The sequence below is a fragment of the Asparagus officinalis genome, chromosome 7 (assembly GCF_001876935.1).
Source record: "Asparagus officinalis chromosome 7, Aspof.V1, whole genome shotgun sequence".
Lineage (NCBI taxonomy): Eukaryota > Viridiplantae > Streptophyta > Magnoliopsida > Asparagales > Asparagaceae > Asparagus > Asparagus officinalis.
Window position 1 is genome coordinate 6998598 of NC_033800.1, and position 15278 is coordinate 7013875.

Consider the following 15278-nt stretch of genomic DNA (forward strand, 5'->3'; position numbering starts at 1 on the left):
CGGTGGTCGCGGATAAGCAACCATTCAAGGGGTATGAGAATTATTTCACCGATTCTCTCCTTTATGGTAATGAATCCGATACTGAACCATCGGCCCAGGGCACAGACAGCGGAGAAGAAGTTGATTCTAAAGCCGGATTTGATTACAATGGCGGTTTTGTTTTAAATGACATTGTACCCTTTGTAATCAATCTTGACGATGAACAATCGTCAGATGCTAACCCTAACCCTAACCCTCGCCTAACCCTAACCCTAACCCTCACCGAACCCTAACCCTCACCCTCGATCACCCCTCACCCTCACCCCACCCTCGATCACCTAACACTCACCTCACCCTCGATCACCTAACCCTAACCCTAACCCTCACCCTCAACATCACCTCCACCCTCACCTAACCCTCCTCTAACCCTAATCCTAACCCAAACCCAAACCCTAACCCTAATCGAACCCTAACCCTAACCCTAACCCTCGCCTAACCCTAACCCTAACCCTCACCGAACCCTAACCCTCACCCTCGATCACCCCTCACCCTCACCCCACCCTCGATCACCTAACACTCACCTCACCCTCGATCACCTAACCCTAACCCTAACCCTCACCCTCAACATCACCTCCACCCTCACCTAACCCTCCTCTAACCCTAATCCTAACCCAAACCCAAACCCTAACCCTAATCGAACCCTAACCCTAACCCTAACCCTCGCCTAACCCTAACCCTAACCCTCACCGAACCCTAACCCTCACCCTCGATCACCCCTCACCCTCACCCCACCCTCGATCACCTAACACTCACCTCACCCTCGATCACCTAACCCTAACCCTAACCCTCACCCTCAACATCACCTCCACCCTCACCTAACCCTCCTCTAACCCTAATCCTAACCCTAACCCTAACCCTAACCCTAACCCTCGCCTAATCCTAACCCTAACCTTAACCGAACCCTAACCCTAACCCTAAACCTCGCCTAACCCTAACCATAACATCTAACCCCCACCCTCACCTAACCCTAACCCTAACCCTCACCCTCAACATCACCTCCACCCTCACCTAACCCTCCTCTAACCCTAATCCTAACCCTAACCCTAACCCTAACCCTAACCCTCGCCTAATCCTAACCCTAACCCTAACCAAACCCTAACCCTAACCCTAAACCTCGCCTAACCCTAACCATAACATCTAACCCCCACCCTCACCTAACCCTCACCTAACCCTAACCCTAACCCTAACCCTCACCGAACCCTAACCCTAACCCTCTCCTTATTCAGTTACATATGAATTCGATCATATACAAGAGCTCGGTTATATGCAAGTTCGAATCTGAATCATATACAAGTACCAACCATGCCAAGTTCATAACTAAATCACTCGACTACATACAAATTCAGTCAATATACAAGTTCGGATCCAAGTCGTCAAGCATCAACCAAGAGTTATACAAAATTCTGCCGTAACCAAATCCAAGTTAACAAGCTTTTGGCTTCGATTCATCCCGTATACAAATATTCAGATAGGAAACTAAGGTCTCAGCCATGTCTACATGCGAGGTTACAAAGACAAGTTAATGAAGGGTTCAAGGGCGATTTTCACCTGGAGTCGATGAAGCGATCAAGGAGGGAGCTCGAAGCTCGTCAAATACCAAAGAGGGTTATTTCCTGTCAGGTTCAAGAAAGAAAGAGGAGTTAGAAATCGTGGTCAGATTCGAGATTAAAGCAAAGACAAGAATGGAATTCGGCCAAATTTCAGCCACCAGTCAAAAAAAAAATTCGTCCATGAACAGTAAAAATTCGATCACCATTCAAAGCCCAGACCCAAAAATTTGGTTTTTTTCAAGATTAAATAGTTGGGGGCTTCAATTACCAAGTTATTCATGCAACAAGGAGAGAGAGAGAGAGATTGAGGGGGGGAGATTGACAAGGAGAGAGAGAGAGAGAGATTGAGGGGGGGGGAGAGAGGGTTACCTGAGGCTAGAGAGAGGAAATCGGCTGCGATGGGGGGGGGAAAGGGGGGCTTTTACGGGCGCGGGCAGCCCAAAATTTTTGGGCGCCCGCGCCCAAAAATTTTTCCCACCAGATTTCTTTAGCGACGGAAATTTCCGTCGCTAAAGAAAACTTCTTTAGCGACGGAAATTTCCGTCGCTAAAGAAGTTATTAGCGACGGAAATTTCCGTCGCTAATAACTTCTTTAGCGACGGAAATTTCCGTCGCTAAAGAAGTTATTAGCGACGGAAATTTCCGTCGCTAATAACTTCTTTAGCGACGGAAATTTCCGTCGCTAAAGAAGTTATTAGCGACGGAAATTTCCGTCGCTAATAATCCGTGGCTATAGGTATTAGCGACGGAAATTATCCATCGCTAAAACCGAAATATCCGTCGGTAATACATATTTAACGACGGATAAATAGCGACGGAAAATTCCGTCGCTATAAAGAGGGTTATAGCGACGGAAAATTCCGTCGCTATTTATCCGTCGTTAAATAGCTATTTTCCACTAGTGACTATTGGTTTCACACCACATCATGCTTCCTCAGGAGTTTTCCCTTCCACAGCTACTGTAGGACTTCTATTTTGAATGTGCACACACCACTTCAAAGCTTTAGGCCAGAATGCTTTCAGAACCTTCTTTTCAGCTAACATTGATCGCAGTGTGTTCATGATCGTTCTGTTCTTTCTTTCGGCAACACCGTTCTGCTGGGGATTATATGTCGTCATCAACTGCCTGCTTACACCCTATGCTTTATAGAACTCTTCAAACTCATTGGAGGTGAATTCACCCCCTCTATCTGTTCTCAGACATGTTAAGTATGCACCAATCTCCTTTTCAACACAAGCTTTGAAATGCTTAAAGGTGACAAATGCTTCTGACTTCTCATGCAAAAAATAAACCCAAGTTGTACGTGTAAGATCATCAATAAAACTTATGATATACCTCTTGTCACCGTTAGAAGTCGGTTTGATAGGACCGCAAATGTCTGAATGCACTAATTGAAGTCACTTCGATGCTCTCCACATGCTCCTTTTCGGCATGGACTCTCTATGTTGCTTGCTGGTCAAGCAAGCTTCACACAACTTCTTCAATGCTTTGAGGAGGGACAAGTCATCTACCTTCTTCTTGCATGCAAGTGTTCTCAACCCCTTATGATTCAAGTGCCCAAGCCGGCAGTGCCACAATTGAAATTCCTTGTCAGACAAAACTTCAGCTTGAAAACACATAGAGTTCTTTGGTGCTATAGAAGCTAGCAAGTAAAACATTCTCTTCTCACTCATGTCAGTGTGCATGATTAACCCTCTCCTAGGATGACCGACTTTACAAGTCCCATGCTGAATTAAGATGGCTAAACCCTTCTCCTGAAGTTGTCTTATACTCAACAAATTGCTTTTTAACTCAGGTATGTAATAGACATCTGATATTACCTGAGTAATGCCATTCATTTGAAGCTGTATGCTCCCTTTAGCCACCACTGCCATTCTGGTATCATTTCCAAGCTTCACTATTTGTCTAAGACCCTCCTCTAGCTCTGTGAACCATTCTCTGTTTCCGGTCATGTGATTTGAACACCCTGAGTCGAGGAACCATACTTCTTCTCTCTTGGTTTGATGCGGCTCGACGTAGGACATCAACAAAAACTCTTCTTTTTCTTCAAGTTTAACATAGTTGGCATTCTTCTCCCAATCGGGACACTCATATTGGTAGTGTCCTAACTGATAGCATTTAAAACATTCGACTGTGGCTCTATTTAGGGATTGTTTACCCCTTCCTCTGCCTCGATTCCCTCGATATGAGCCTCTGCCCCCTCCTCTCCCTGCATTGTCATCATACGAAATCCTCAGGGCTTGTTCCTTCTCCTGATAGCTTTACATTCTTTGCTCTTGAACAAGTAGACTTCCATGAAGCTCATAAATGCTCATAGTGTTCAGATCATTCGACTCTTCACTGGAACAAACAACATAGTTGAACTTGGGTGTCAAGGATCTCAAAATCTTACCAACCACTGTGCTAGGCTCCATGACTTCACCATTCACTTTCATTTTGTTTACCACTGTTAAGGTGCGAGCCAAGAAACTGTCTATCTTCTCTCTGTCCTTCATGTTCAGCAACTCGAACTCTTTCTGCAATGCTTGGAACTGTGCCCGCTTCACCTTGGTGGACCCCTGATATTTCCACCTCATCGAGTCCCAAATCGCCTTCGACGTCCCCTTATCAAGACTAGTCTCCAAGATCTCTCTACTATTGCTTGGAATAGAAAATTTTTGACCTTCAGATCCTTGATTTTGGCTTCTTCGACACTCTTCCTCTGTGCCTCACTCACCGGTGTTGTTCCTATTACCGGTGCAGGAAGCCCTTCATCTACCAGGTTCCACATCTCCTTGCTCCTTAAGAAATTCTCCATCAACATCGACCAATGGTCGTAGTGGCCGTCAAATCTTGGAATAGACGACTGCAGGAACTTCTCTGGGGTTGCCATGCTACACTCACTCTGTGTTTGATCTCACAAACTCTCGTGTTTTCTCTCACTCTCACACACTCCTATCCGGTTCCTTTCGGAGCTCTGATGCTAATTGTTGGAAATCGAAAACTCAGAGAGTTCAAAATGAAAAGAATGGAGGAATGTGTTATTGAATTCTATCAACCGGGGGCTATAAACAGCCTTTACATGAGAAGGAAACAACAAACCTATGCTTTACAAGCCTACAACGTAGCAACTCAAATTTTAAAGAAACAAACCACTATCTTCCCTGAAGAGTAGGTCTTATTAGCAACAAACTAGTTGAAAAAGTAAACTTAAAAACAGAAGCAACAAACTCTAAACTTAAAAACAGAAGCAACAAACTCTAACTAACAATCAAACGCTATGATAGCTGGTTGCTCTAAGGTTCAACCAAAAGCTAACTAAACATCACCTCATTAGAGAGGAGTGTTCCTCAATTTCGATACAAACACGGACACACATTCAACTCTAATCAATTCTATTTTCCGTATTTATTAGTTATTTATCATTTTATTACTCACTTTTTCTGATAACATTGGTCGGGATAGTTAAAACATTTTTGGAATAATAGAAAAGTAAAAATAATTCTTAAAGATATCATGAAAACCCATCTATATATGCTTTAAAAAGAATTTAACCGTTGGATGTGGGAAATAATACTCTACAAAAATACTCTACTAAATTCATAGCAATATTAGACTGTGTTGATATTAAATAATTAAACAATCAAATATATGGTGGGGTGAGGTCAATTAGGGGCCGCTCACTTCTCCGGATATCTGGTTTTGAGTTAAATAGTTTCAGCCTGCACAAATAGCAACTCGCGAGAGGACGGGGCTTAGTTCTGTAGGCGTTAAAAAATGCTAATAGATATCCAAACATAGAGAAGATCATCAAAAAATCACTTCATACTGTCTTAGGAGAGAAATCAAGACAGATATGAACTGTCTCGCCAGCGAGACAGTGTATGCTGTCTCGCCGCGAGACAGTGTATGCTGTCTCGCCAGCGAGACAGTGTTTGCTGTCTCGCCAGTGAGACAGTGTTTGCTGTCTCGCCAGCGAGACAGTGTTTACTGTCTCGCCAGCGACGCAGTGTTAAAATGATCAAAACCACCTTGTTAACTGCCCCCCACGTGTCCATTAACTGTCAAAGGACATGGGAAACATCGTGGGCGAAAATCACGTGAATAACTGCCAAAATAACGGACCTTGAGTTTGAAATGTGGGAAGGCAAGCTTAAAACAAAAACCGCCAGACAGTTACTTGTTTCCGAGACAGTATTTACTGTCTCGCGCGGCCGAGACAGCAAACACTGTCTCGCCCGCCGAGACAGTAAACACTGTCTCGCGGCTTTAACGTGTTATTTTGTGGAGTTTTGTGCAGTTATGTCCCCTGAGGCTATAAATACCCCCCTAGGGTTATTTCTGACGAGGATCGAGCACATTATTGAGCAATTTAGAGCAGAGAGAGAGAGAGAGAGCAGACACTATTGTTCTTAGATTCCCTTGAGATTCGAGCTTTGATTTGATCTTAAGAAGAACGACTATCTTACTTTGATAAGATCTTCGTTTCAAATTCTCACTTCGATAAACGAAGGAAGAATCATAAAGCTCCCTTCACGATCTGTGATTCGGCGGTCCACGATTCAAAGCGCTCACGGCACAGGCAAAGTCCCACAAAAAACAGGATTCGATAGACGACTTCTGTGTTATTTTCCAAGAGAGTTGTAATTTGCTTATTTTTCGTTGTAATTCTCTGTAAACAAATTAAGTTTCAATGGAATCTACAATGAAAACAACTTTCGACGAAACAAACTGGCGACCACAGTGGGAGCCAACGGTCTAGCTGCCGAGACCGTCGTATTGCAGCCGATCAAGATTCCAGTTGAATCCATGGTCGAATACGAATTCGACCAAACCAAATTTGAGGAATATCTCTCATCATCCTCTTCAAGATCTTCATTGTCTCGCAAGTTCAAGAGGATCTCAACATTGAAGAAGACTTCCATGCCAAAGAAGGCACAGAATGAAGACTCTCGCGTGATTGTTGCTAAGGATTTTACTCGCAACACCTCTGCTCACAATGACTCTTATCTAGTTAAAGAGTCATCGAATCAAAGCCCACCGACACTGACGAAGAGGGCTCGTCAGAGACAACGTCAGCGCCGCGCTCGTCAAATAGCTAAGGCCTTGGAACAAACCGACGGGGTTCATTATCACGTGGACCTAGAGTCGAGGAGGCATCGAGTGGTTCAGTTGTCTCAACAACCAATTACTCATATCTCTGCTAAACTAACGACGGATGAATGGACTTTAGTCAAGAGGGATCGCTCAACCCTCAAAGAACGTATACAAAAGCGTCGTGCAAACGCTTCTTATGCCCGTGCTCTCTTACAACAAAGACGAGAAAGAAACAAGAAAACAGTGGCCAAAGAACCACCAAAATTCTACAAAGTTTGGATTCCGAAGTCTGGACTTAAGCAAAATCAGCATTCAGAGCCCGTTAAGACTCCATACCCGCAAGGGGGTGGTTCTAAACGTGTGACTCCCGACATAACATTGGATCGCTCAAAGACAGTAATAAATTGTCCTGAGAATGCCAACAAGGTTTTACACCCCCAGAAGAAGACGCATTCACCAAAAGATATAGTCATACCTGGGAGGTCATGCCAACAGACGATAGGATTTTCCGGCAATCATACCGATGAATCGTACTATCAAGCTGTAGGTGTGAATAAATTTCGAAAGAGAATTATTCGAGAAATAAGCTCTCATTGTTCCTGTGCACGACTCATTAGAGCAGTATTGTCGGAATATGACTATACCAAATGAAAAGTCATCTCGCAAAGAGTCTCAATGTTCCAGAGGCTTTTCACCGAAATGTTAAAGCCTAAGCCGAGACATTTTCGTAAGAGAAGATCAGCTGTCCAAGATGATGAATTCCCTAAAGTCACCATCAACATGGCTGATAAAGGAAAATCTAAATGGCATTCAAGTGAATCAAATCCCGACTTTTTCCCGAGAGGAAAAGTCAATTCAAGAATTGCCAAATGGATGTCCCGACTCCAGTTAAGAGTCATCAGACTTAGGGACAACCAAAGAATGCATGAAGGAATGTCATCAGAGGATGAGCTCTCGGACACTTGTTCTGCGATCGCTTCGGATGATACGGTATCTAGTACAGGACAAACCAGAGAAGTGCTCACAATAACTTCTGATCAGTTTGCTCAAATGCTTCAAGAAGCTCTAGCCAAGCAACGTGAAGAAATTAGAGCTGAGATGAAGACAGAGATGGAGTTAGCTATCCAACAAATGAGAGAATTGCTAACTCAACGGCCTCAACCTCCTGAGTCCAGTCAGCGAGCTGAATCCAGCCGCCACACTCAGAATGTTGTAGATGACAGTGATCCAGAAGTGGATGAAGTCATTATGGCTGATACACCTCCCAATGACAATAACACTGGGGGTGGTTCAACAGATCCTCCCAATAACAATATTGGGGGTGATTCAATTACACCGCTTAATAACGCTGGGGGTGGCCCAACTATTTCTGCTCCACATCACTCAGAAAGACATGAAGATGAGGGCAAGAAAATGAAAGAGCTTGAAAACAAAGTCAACGCTTTGATGACGGCTCAAGAAGTAAAGAAGACGGGTATTCCGTGTCCTTATCCAAGAGAATGGGATTCAATACCGTACCCGGCAAAGTTCAATCTGATTAGCTTCACACTGTTTGACGGGAAAAGCTCGCCTATTCAGCACTTGATTTATTTCAAGTCTCATTTGGGCATGATCTCTGGAAACGAGGCTTTAATGGTCCGGTCATTCGTTGGCACCCTTCGTGGACCCGCCTTCGATTGGTATCGACGTCTCAAGCCAGGGAGCGTCAATTGCTGGGATGACATGGAAAGTTTGTTTCTCAGTAATTTCTTCGATGATGACACCGAAGTATCGATCGGAACCCTTTTAGATGAGAAGCAAAAAGACGGAGAGTCAGTCGACAATTTTGTCAAACGCTTCCGTAACAAGGCAATGAATTGCAGTGATCCTGTTACAGAGGAGTTTATCCTGCAAACATGCCACAATAACCTCTCCATCGATGTCCAGGAAGCCCTGGGGGTCGTACCATCCAAAACTTGGAAGGATTTGAAAGTGCGCGGTGAACAAGCTGAACACTTTCTTAAAAGAAAGAAAGCTGAGAGAAACCGACCGGCGACATCTACAATCGCTGGGAACGCGACTCTCGATCCGAAGTTTCAAAAGGAGTATTCTTTCGAAAATGATGAAGCTCCAGCTTAAAGATCAGGAGGGAGCTAAGAGGATTACGGATCCAAACTACCGTGCGTACCACAGAAGGGTTCTTCATCCCATCGAGATTTGCTTCGGACTCAAAAACAAAATCCAAGCCTTAATTGACTCCGGCGTCATAACGGCGAAACAAGCCAAGTAAAGACGACTCTAACTCCATTGGGTGCACGAGTATAAATTATTTCCCCCAACTCCATTGGGTGCACGAGTATAAACTGTTTCCCCTCACTCCAAAGAGTATACGAGTATAAACTGCTCCTCGATACTCCAATAGGTTTATAAGTCTAAACTGTTTCCCACTCTTGACGGGAAGTTCCTGGAGAATTTTTACATGTAATATTCTTAAGGATAACCCGGTCATGTAACTCAGTATGATGTTAGACCCAGTTTCGTGAACAAAGCTGGGGGTGGATGGTTCATGTAACGGGAAGTTCTTAGAAAAATGCTATATGTAATTTTCTTAGGGATAACCCGATCATTACGAACAAAGTGATAAACACTACATCTGTAATTTTCTTAGGGATAACCCGATCATTACGAACAAAGTGATAAACACTACATCCCCACGGTGATTTCCGAATACTCTTTTGCTGAGATGAGATTCGATCACTTCGTTGGATCAATCTTCCCTCACAAAATTCTCATATGGTCAAACATTTAAACAGTTAGGACCAAAACCAAACTCCCCTCTCGATTCCTTCTATGAACGAGAGGTCCACTCAAATTGAACGGTCAAACCTTTAAACAGTTAGGATCGTCTCAAATTCCCACTTGGTCAAACCTTACTACAGTTAGGACAAAAACCAAACTCCCCTCTCGATTCCTTCCATGAACGAGAGGTCCACTCAAATTGAACGGTTAAACCTTTAAACAGTTAGGATCGTCTCAAAACTCCCATCTGGTCAAACCTTTAAACAGTTAGGACCAAATGAACGAGAGGTCCACTCAAATTGAACGGTCAAACCTTTAAACAGTTAGGATCGTCTCAAAACTCCCATCTGGTCAAACCTTTAAACAGTTAGGACCAAAACCAAACTCCCCTCTTGATTCCTTCCATGAACGAGAGGTCCACTCAAATTGAACGGTCAAACCTTTAAACAGTTAGGATCGTCTCAAAACTCACATCTGGTCAAACCTTTAAATAGTTAGGACCAAAACCAAAATCCCCTCTCGATTCATTCCATGAACGAGAGGTCCACAAATTGAACGGTCAAACCTTTAAACAGTTAGGATCGTCTCAAAACTCCCATCTGGTCAAACCTTTAAACAGTTAGGACCAAAACCAAAATCCCCTCTCTATTCCTTCCATGAACGAGAAGTCCATAAATTGAACGATCAAACCTTTAAACAGTTAGGATCGTCTCAAACCCCTATTTGGTCAAACCTTTAAACAGTTAGGACCAAAACCAAAATCCCCTCTCGATTTCTTCCATGAACGAGAGGTCCATAAATTGAACGATCAAACCTTTAAACAGTTAGGATCGTCTCAAAACTCCCACTTGGTCAAACCTTACTACAGTTAGGACCACAACCAAAATCTCTTCTCGATTCATTCCATGAACGAGAGGTCAACTTTCAGTTGAATAATCAAACCTTATGACAGTTAGGATTATTCAAACCCATCCAGATTCTCTAAGTGGAGATCCCACTTTGAGTTTCCTTTGCACCAGGAGATAGAATATAAAATTCTTCCTCTCCGATTTCGGGTTTATCTCTACCAACAAACAAGAGACCAAGAGATAGAATATAAAATTTTTCCTCTCCGATTTCGGGTTTATTTCTACCAACAAAAAAGAGACCAGGAGATAGAATATAAAATTCTTCCTCTCCATCATTGGGTTCATCTCTACCAATAAAAAAGAGACCATATTACTCCAATAGGTATACGAGTCTAAACTGTACCCCTACCCTCAACAGAAAGTTTCTGGAGAATATTAATTTGAATATTCTTAAGGATAACCTGGTGAGCTCTTAATGGATGTATCAATTCAGTGACAAAAGCTGAACCCACAAGAACAAATATCAGCTTCGATTCAAGATCTCGACAACGGTCAAGCGATAAACGCAATGCCGGGAGAACATTAGCTATTCTACAAAGAACTGAATAGACTAAAAGAAGAAGAGATCAAGGGTTGAAGCCATTTGCAAGTCCTTCCACACGATCTACTCAACCAAGCATTGAAGGGATCGTAAGTAAAATCTATCTTATCCAAAGTATTTCAGACTCTTCTATAAAAAAATGCGTCTGGAATACTTTAGAGGGGGTATCTGTAGGCGTTAAAAATGCTAATAGATATCCAAACATAGAGAAGATCATCAAAAAATCATTTCATACTGTCTTAGGAGAGAAATCAAGACAGATATGAACTCTCTCGCCAGCGAGACAGTGTTTACTGTCTCGCCGCGAGTTTGCTGTCTCGCCAGCGAGATAGACTTTGCTGTCTCGCCAGCGAGAGAAGTGTTTGCTGTCTCGCAGCGAGACAGTGTTTACTGTCTCGCCAGCGAGACAGTGTTGAAATGGTCAAAAACCACCTTGTTAACTGCCCCCCACGTGTCCATTAACTATCAAAGGACATGGGAAACATCGTGGACGAAAATCACGTGAATAAGTACCAAAATAACAGAGTTTGAAACGTGGGAAGGCAGTTAAAACAATAACTGCCAGACAGTTACTGTTTCCGAGATAGTATTTACTGTCTCGCGGGCTGAGACAGCAAACACTGTCTCGCCCGCCGAGACAGTAAACACTGTCTCACGGCCTTAACTTGCTGTTTTGTCGTGTTTTTTGCAGTTACAGACCTCTGAGGCTATAAATACCCCCCTAGGCTGTTTTGTGCAGTTATGTCCCCTGAGGCTATAAATACTCCCCTAGGGTCATTTCTGATGAGGATCGAGCACATTATTGAGCAATTTAGAGCAGAGAGAGAGCAGACACTATTGTTCTTGGATTCCCTTAAGATTCGAGCTTTGACTTGATCTTAAGAAGAACGACTATCTTACTTTGATAAGATCTTCGTTTCAAATTCTCACTTCGATAAACGAAGGAAGAATCATAAAGCCCCATTCACGATCTGTGATTCGACGGTCCACGAGTCAAAGCGCTCACGGCACAGGCAAAGTCCCACAAAAAACAGGATTCGATAGACGACTTCTGTGTTATTTTCCAAGAGAGTTGTAATTTGCTTATTTTTCGTTGTAATTCTCTGTAAACAAATTAAGTTTTAATGGAATCTACAATGAAAATAACTTTCGACGAAAACAAGTTCCCCCTGTGGTTCCTCCGACGATCAAATCAGTTGATGAGTTTGAGTGGGAAAATGAAGATCTGTCTAAGTTCTCCAATGCAGTGGTATATAATTATCATATATAACTTAGAAAAACCCCTCTGAAAAATTCTCCCCCTATGTTAAGAATAGTGTATCTATTCATATTGGTGATGAAAGGGTAGAATGGTCACTTTAGCCGAGCACAGGATGACGAGTGGAGGAGAGATTATCGCAGCATTTTATGTGAAGTGATTGAGGGCATGTCGATGCCAATGTGGCCCGATGTATCATGAAGATGTTTGATCTAAGCGTGATTAAATCATAGAGATTAAACATTAAGAGCAGAAGCTTATACCTGAATCCATGGATTAGACTTGAGTTGGGTTTTCGATCTTCTAATCTTAGGATTTCTCTCATTAAGATCTCTTTAGATGGGGATAAGAGAATAAGAGTGGCTAACCCTAGATTAGGGATCATAACCCCATATATATAGGTGTTGTACATTTGTAATTTGGCCCCTCATCAAATTACAATTACAACCTGGTATCTGCACATATAATCCCATGATTTATTTAAATACTCATTAATCCAAATTAATTGATCATTTTAGTGGGTTATCCTGAAGAATAGCAGTACACACAGATTAATCATATGTGCTCATAAATAGATTTAATTAGATTTAAATCCAACAATCTCCTACTTGGGCACCATATGACTCCTTAAATTATGTATAACCTTATGAGCTCAAAATTGCTATCACTAAAAATGTATTTTTGAACAATCTCGTCTATTGACTATATCAATATAGGATCAAAGCAGCCTTCGTCACATTTATCGTGACTCGACCCATCAATGGTCACATATACCAATATAATCAAACGACATAGATCAATTATGGATGTGCAGCATGAAAATTACATGCAATGTGATCAGTACATGTCTATTTTTAACTAGTCCTACTTTAGTGAGGTCAAAACTAAACATAATGTAACAGAGTATCTTAACTGAATACTTTATTCTGATCAGACAATACAACCAAACACAAAATACCAAAAATTACAAACTCTGACTAAATCATGATATCCTATAGTATCACCACACCCATATGAGCGTTGTGCTCATGAAAGACCTTAGGTGGCAATCCCTTAGTAAGAGGATCTGTTATCATGGAGTTTGTCCCAATGTGCTCTATGGATATCTGTCCACTCTGTACCCTTTCTTTCACAAACAGGAACTTAATGTCAATATATTTTGACTTAGTTAAGCTCCTGTTGTTATTGGAATACATTACTGCAGATTTATTATCACAATATAACCTTAGTGGTCTTTCCACATTTTCCAAAATGCACAGTCCGGTGATAAAAATTTGCAGCCTTATTCCCTAATTGGATGCCTCATAGTAAGCTACAAATTCTACTGTCATACTAGAGGAAGCTACAAGTATTTGTTTGATACTTTTCCATGATATAGCTCCCCCTGCTAACATATAGATGTAGCCTGATGTAGACTTCCTGCTATCTTAGCATCCAGCAAAATCAGAATCAGAGTACCCAATGACCTCCATCTATTCTGATTTCCTGTATGTGAGCATATAATTTTTTATTTTCTGAAGATACCTCATAACCCTTTTGACTGCTATCCAATGATCCATACCAGTGTTGCTTAAGTATCTGTCTAACATCCCAATAATGTACGCAATATCCGGACGCGTACATAACTGAGCATACATTAGACTTTCTACAGCCGAAGCATAAGGAATCTTCTGCATTTCCTGAATTTCAAGGTTGCCTTTAGGGCACTGATTAAGACTAAACTTGTCTCCTTTAGCCACATGGGTGTCTCCTGGTCTGCAATCTTGCATGCCAAACCTTTTAAATACTTTATCAATATAACTCTTTTGTGATAATCCAAGAATATCCCGAGAGCGATCTCGATGTATTTGGATTCCTAATATAAAAGAGGCGTCCCTAAGACCTTTCATCTCAAAATTCTTTGATAAAAATCTCTTGGTTTCGTGCAACATGCCTATATCATTAGTGGCAAGTAATATGTCATCGACATACAGAACCAGAAAAATATACTTACTCCCACTGAACTTGTGGTATACACAGTCATCAACAATATTCATCTCAAAACCGAACGAGATAATTATTTATTAAAACTTGTAATACCATTGACGAGGAGCTTGCTTGAGTCCATAGATGGATTTCCTTAATTTGCAAACCATATTCTTTAGATCTCCTAACACAAAATTTTCTGGTTGCACCATATAAATCATCTCATCAATGTCACCATTGAGAAATGCAGTCTTAACATCCATCTGATATAACGCAAGATCATAATGAGAAACAAGTGTCATGATTGTTCTGAAAGAGTCTTTCGATGAAACCGGAGAGAAAGTCTCTGTATAATCAATGCCTTTCTTTTGTGTAAATCCTTTAGTTACAAGACATGCCTTATACCTCTCCACATTACCATTTGCATCCCGTTTGGTTTTAAAAATCCATTTACAACCAATTAGTTTTGCACCTTCTGGCAATGAGATAAGTTCCCAAACCTTATTGTCATGTATAGACTTGTACTCTTCATTCATGGCATCAATCCACTGTTGAGAGTTAGAATTTTTCATGGCCTGAGAGAAGTTGATTGGATCATCTTCCAATATTCCATTACTTTCCTCATGTTCTTGGAGAAATACAATATAATCATCCGAAATAGTATTTCTCCTTTCTCTCGTGGATCTCCTTAATGGCACTGGTTCTTGAGGTTGTTAAGTTTGTTCTTCTGGAACAGGGAGTTGTTCAATATTGTCATCTTGAGATTCCGGATTTACTTTTTGAGCAACAACAGCAGGTATATGAACCTTAATATTATCAAGAGTAACTGTATGAATTGAATCTGAAGCCAATTCCTCCTCAAAAGCAATGTCTCTAACATTATTTCTCCCCCCAAACTCAATATCCTCAAAGAATGTTGTTGTTCCCGTCTCAAAAATATTCCTGAGTGTGGGATCATAAAACTTATAGCCCCTAGAACGTTCATGTTTTCAGCGAAAGTCGTTTCCATTGCAGATTCCATTAAACTTTGATTGCTTACAGAATATTACAATGAAAAATAAACAAAATTACAACTTTTGAGAAAATAACACAGAAGTGTTCGCGTGGAAAACCGTTGCTTTCTTCATTAATGAGATAATTGTCATCTTGAGTTACAACTTTT

General features: G+C 41.6%; 1 protein-coding gene across 1 annotated transcript; it reads right to left on the minus strand.

Moving 5' to 3' along the window:
• On the minus strand, positions 3852-4166 carry LOC109846624. The gene has a single exon (XM_020415871.1). It carries the CDS (start codon positions 4164-4166, stop codon positions 3852-3854), a length of 315 nt encoding a protein of 104 aa, XP_020271460.1.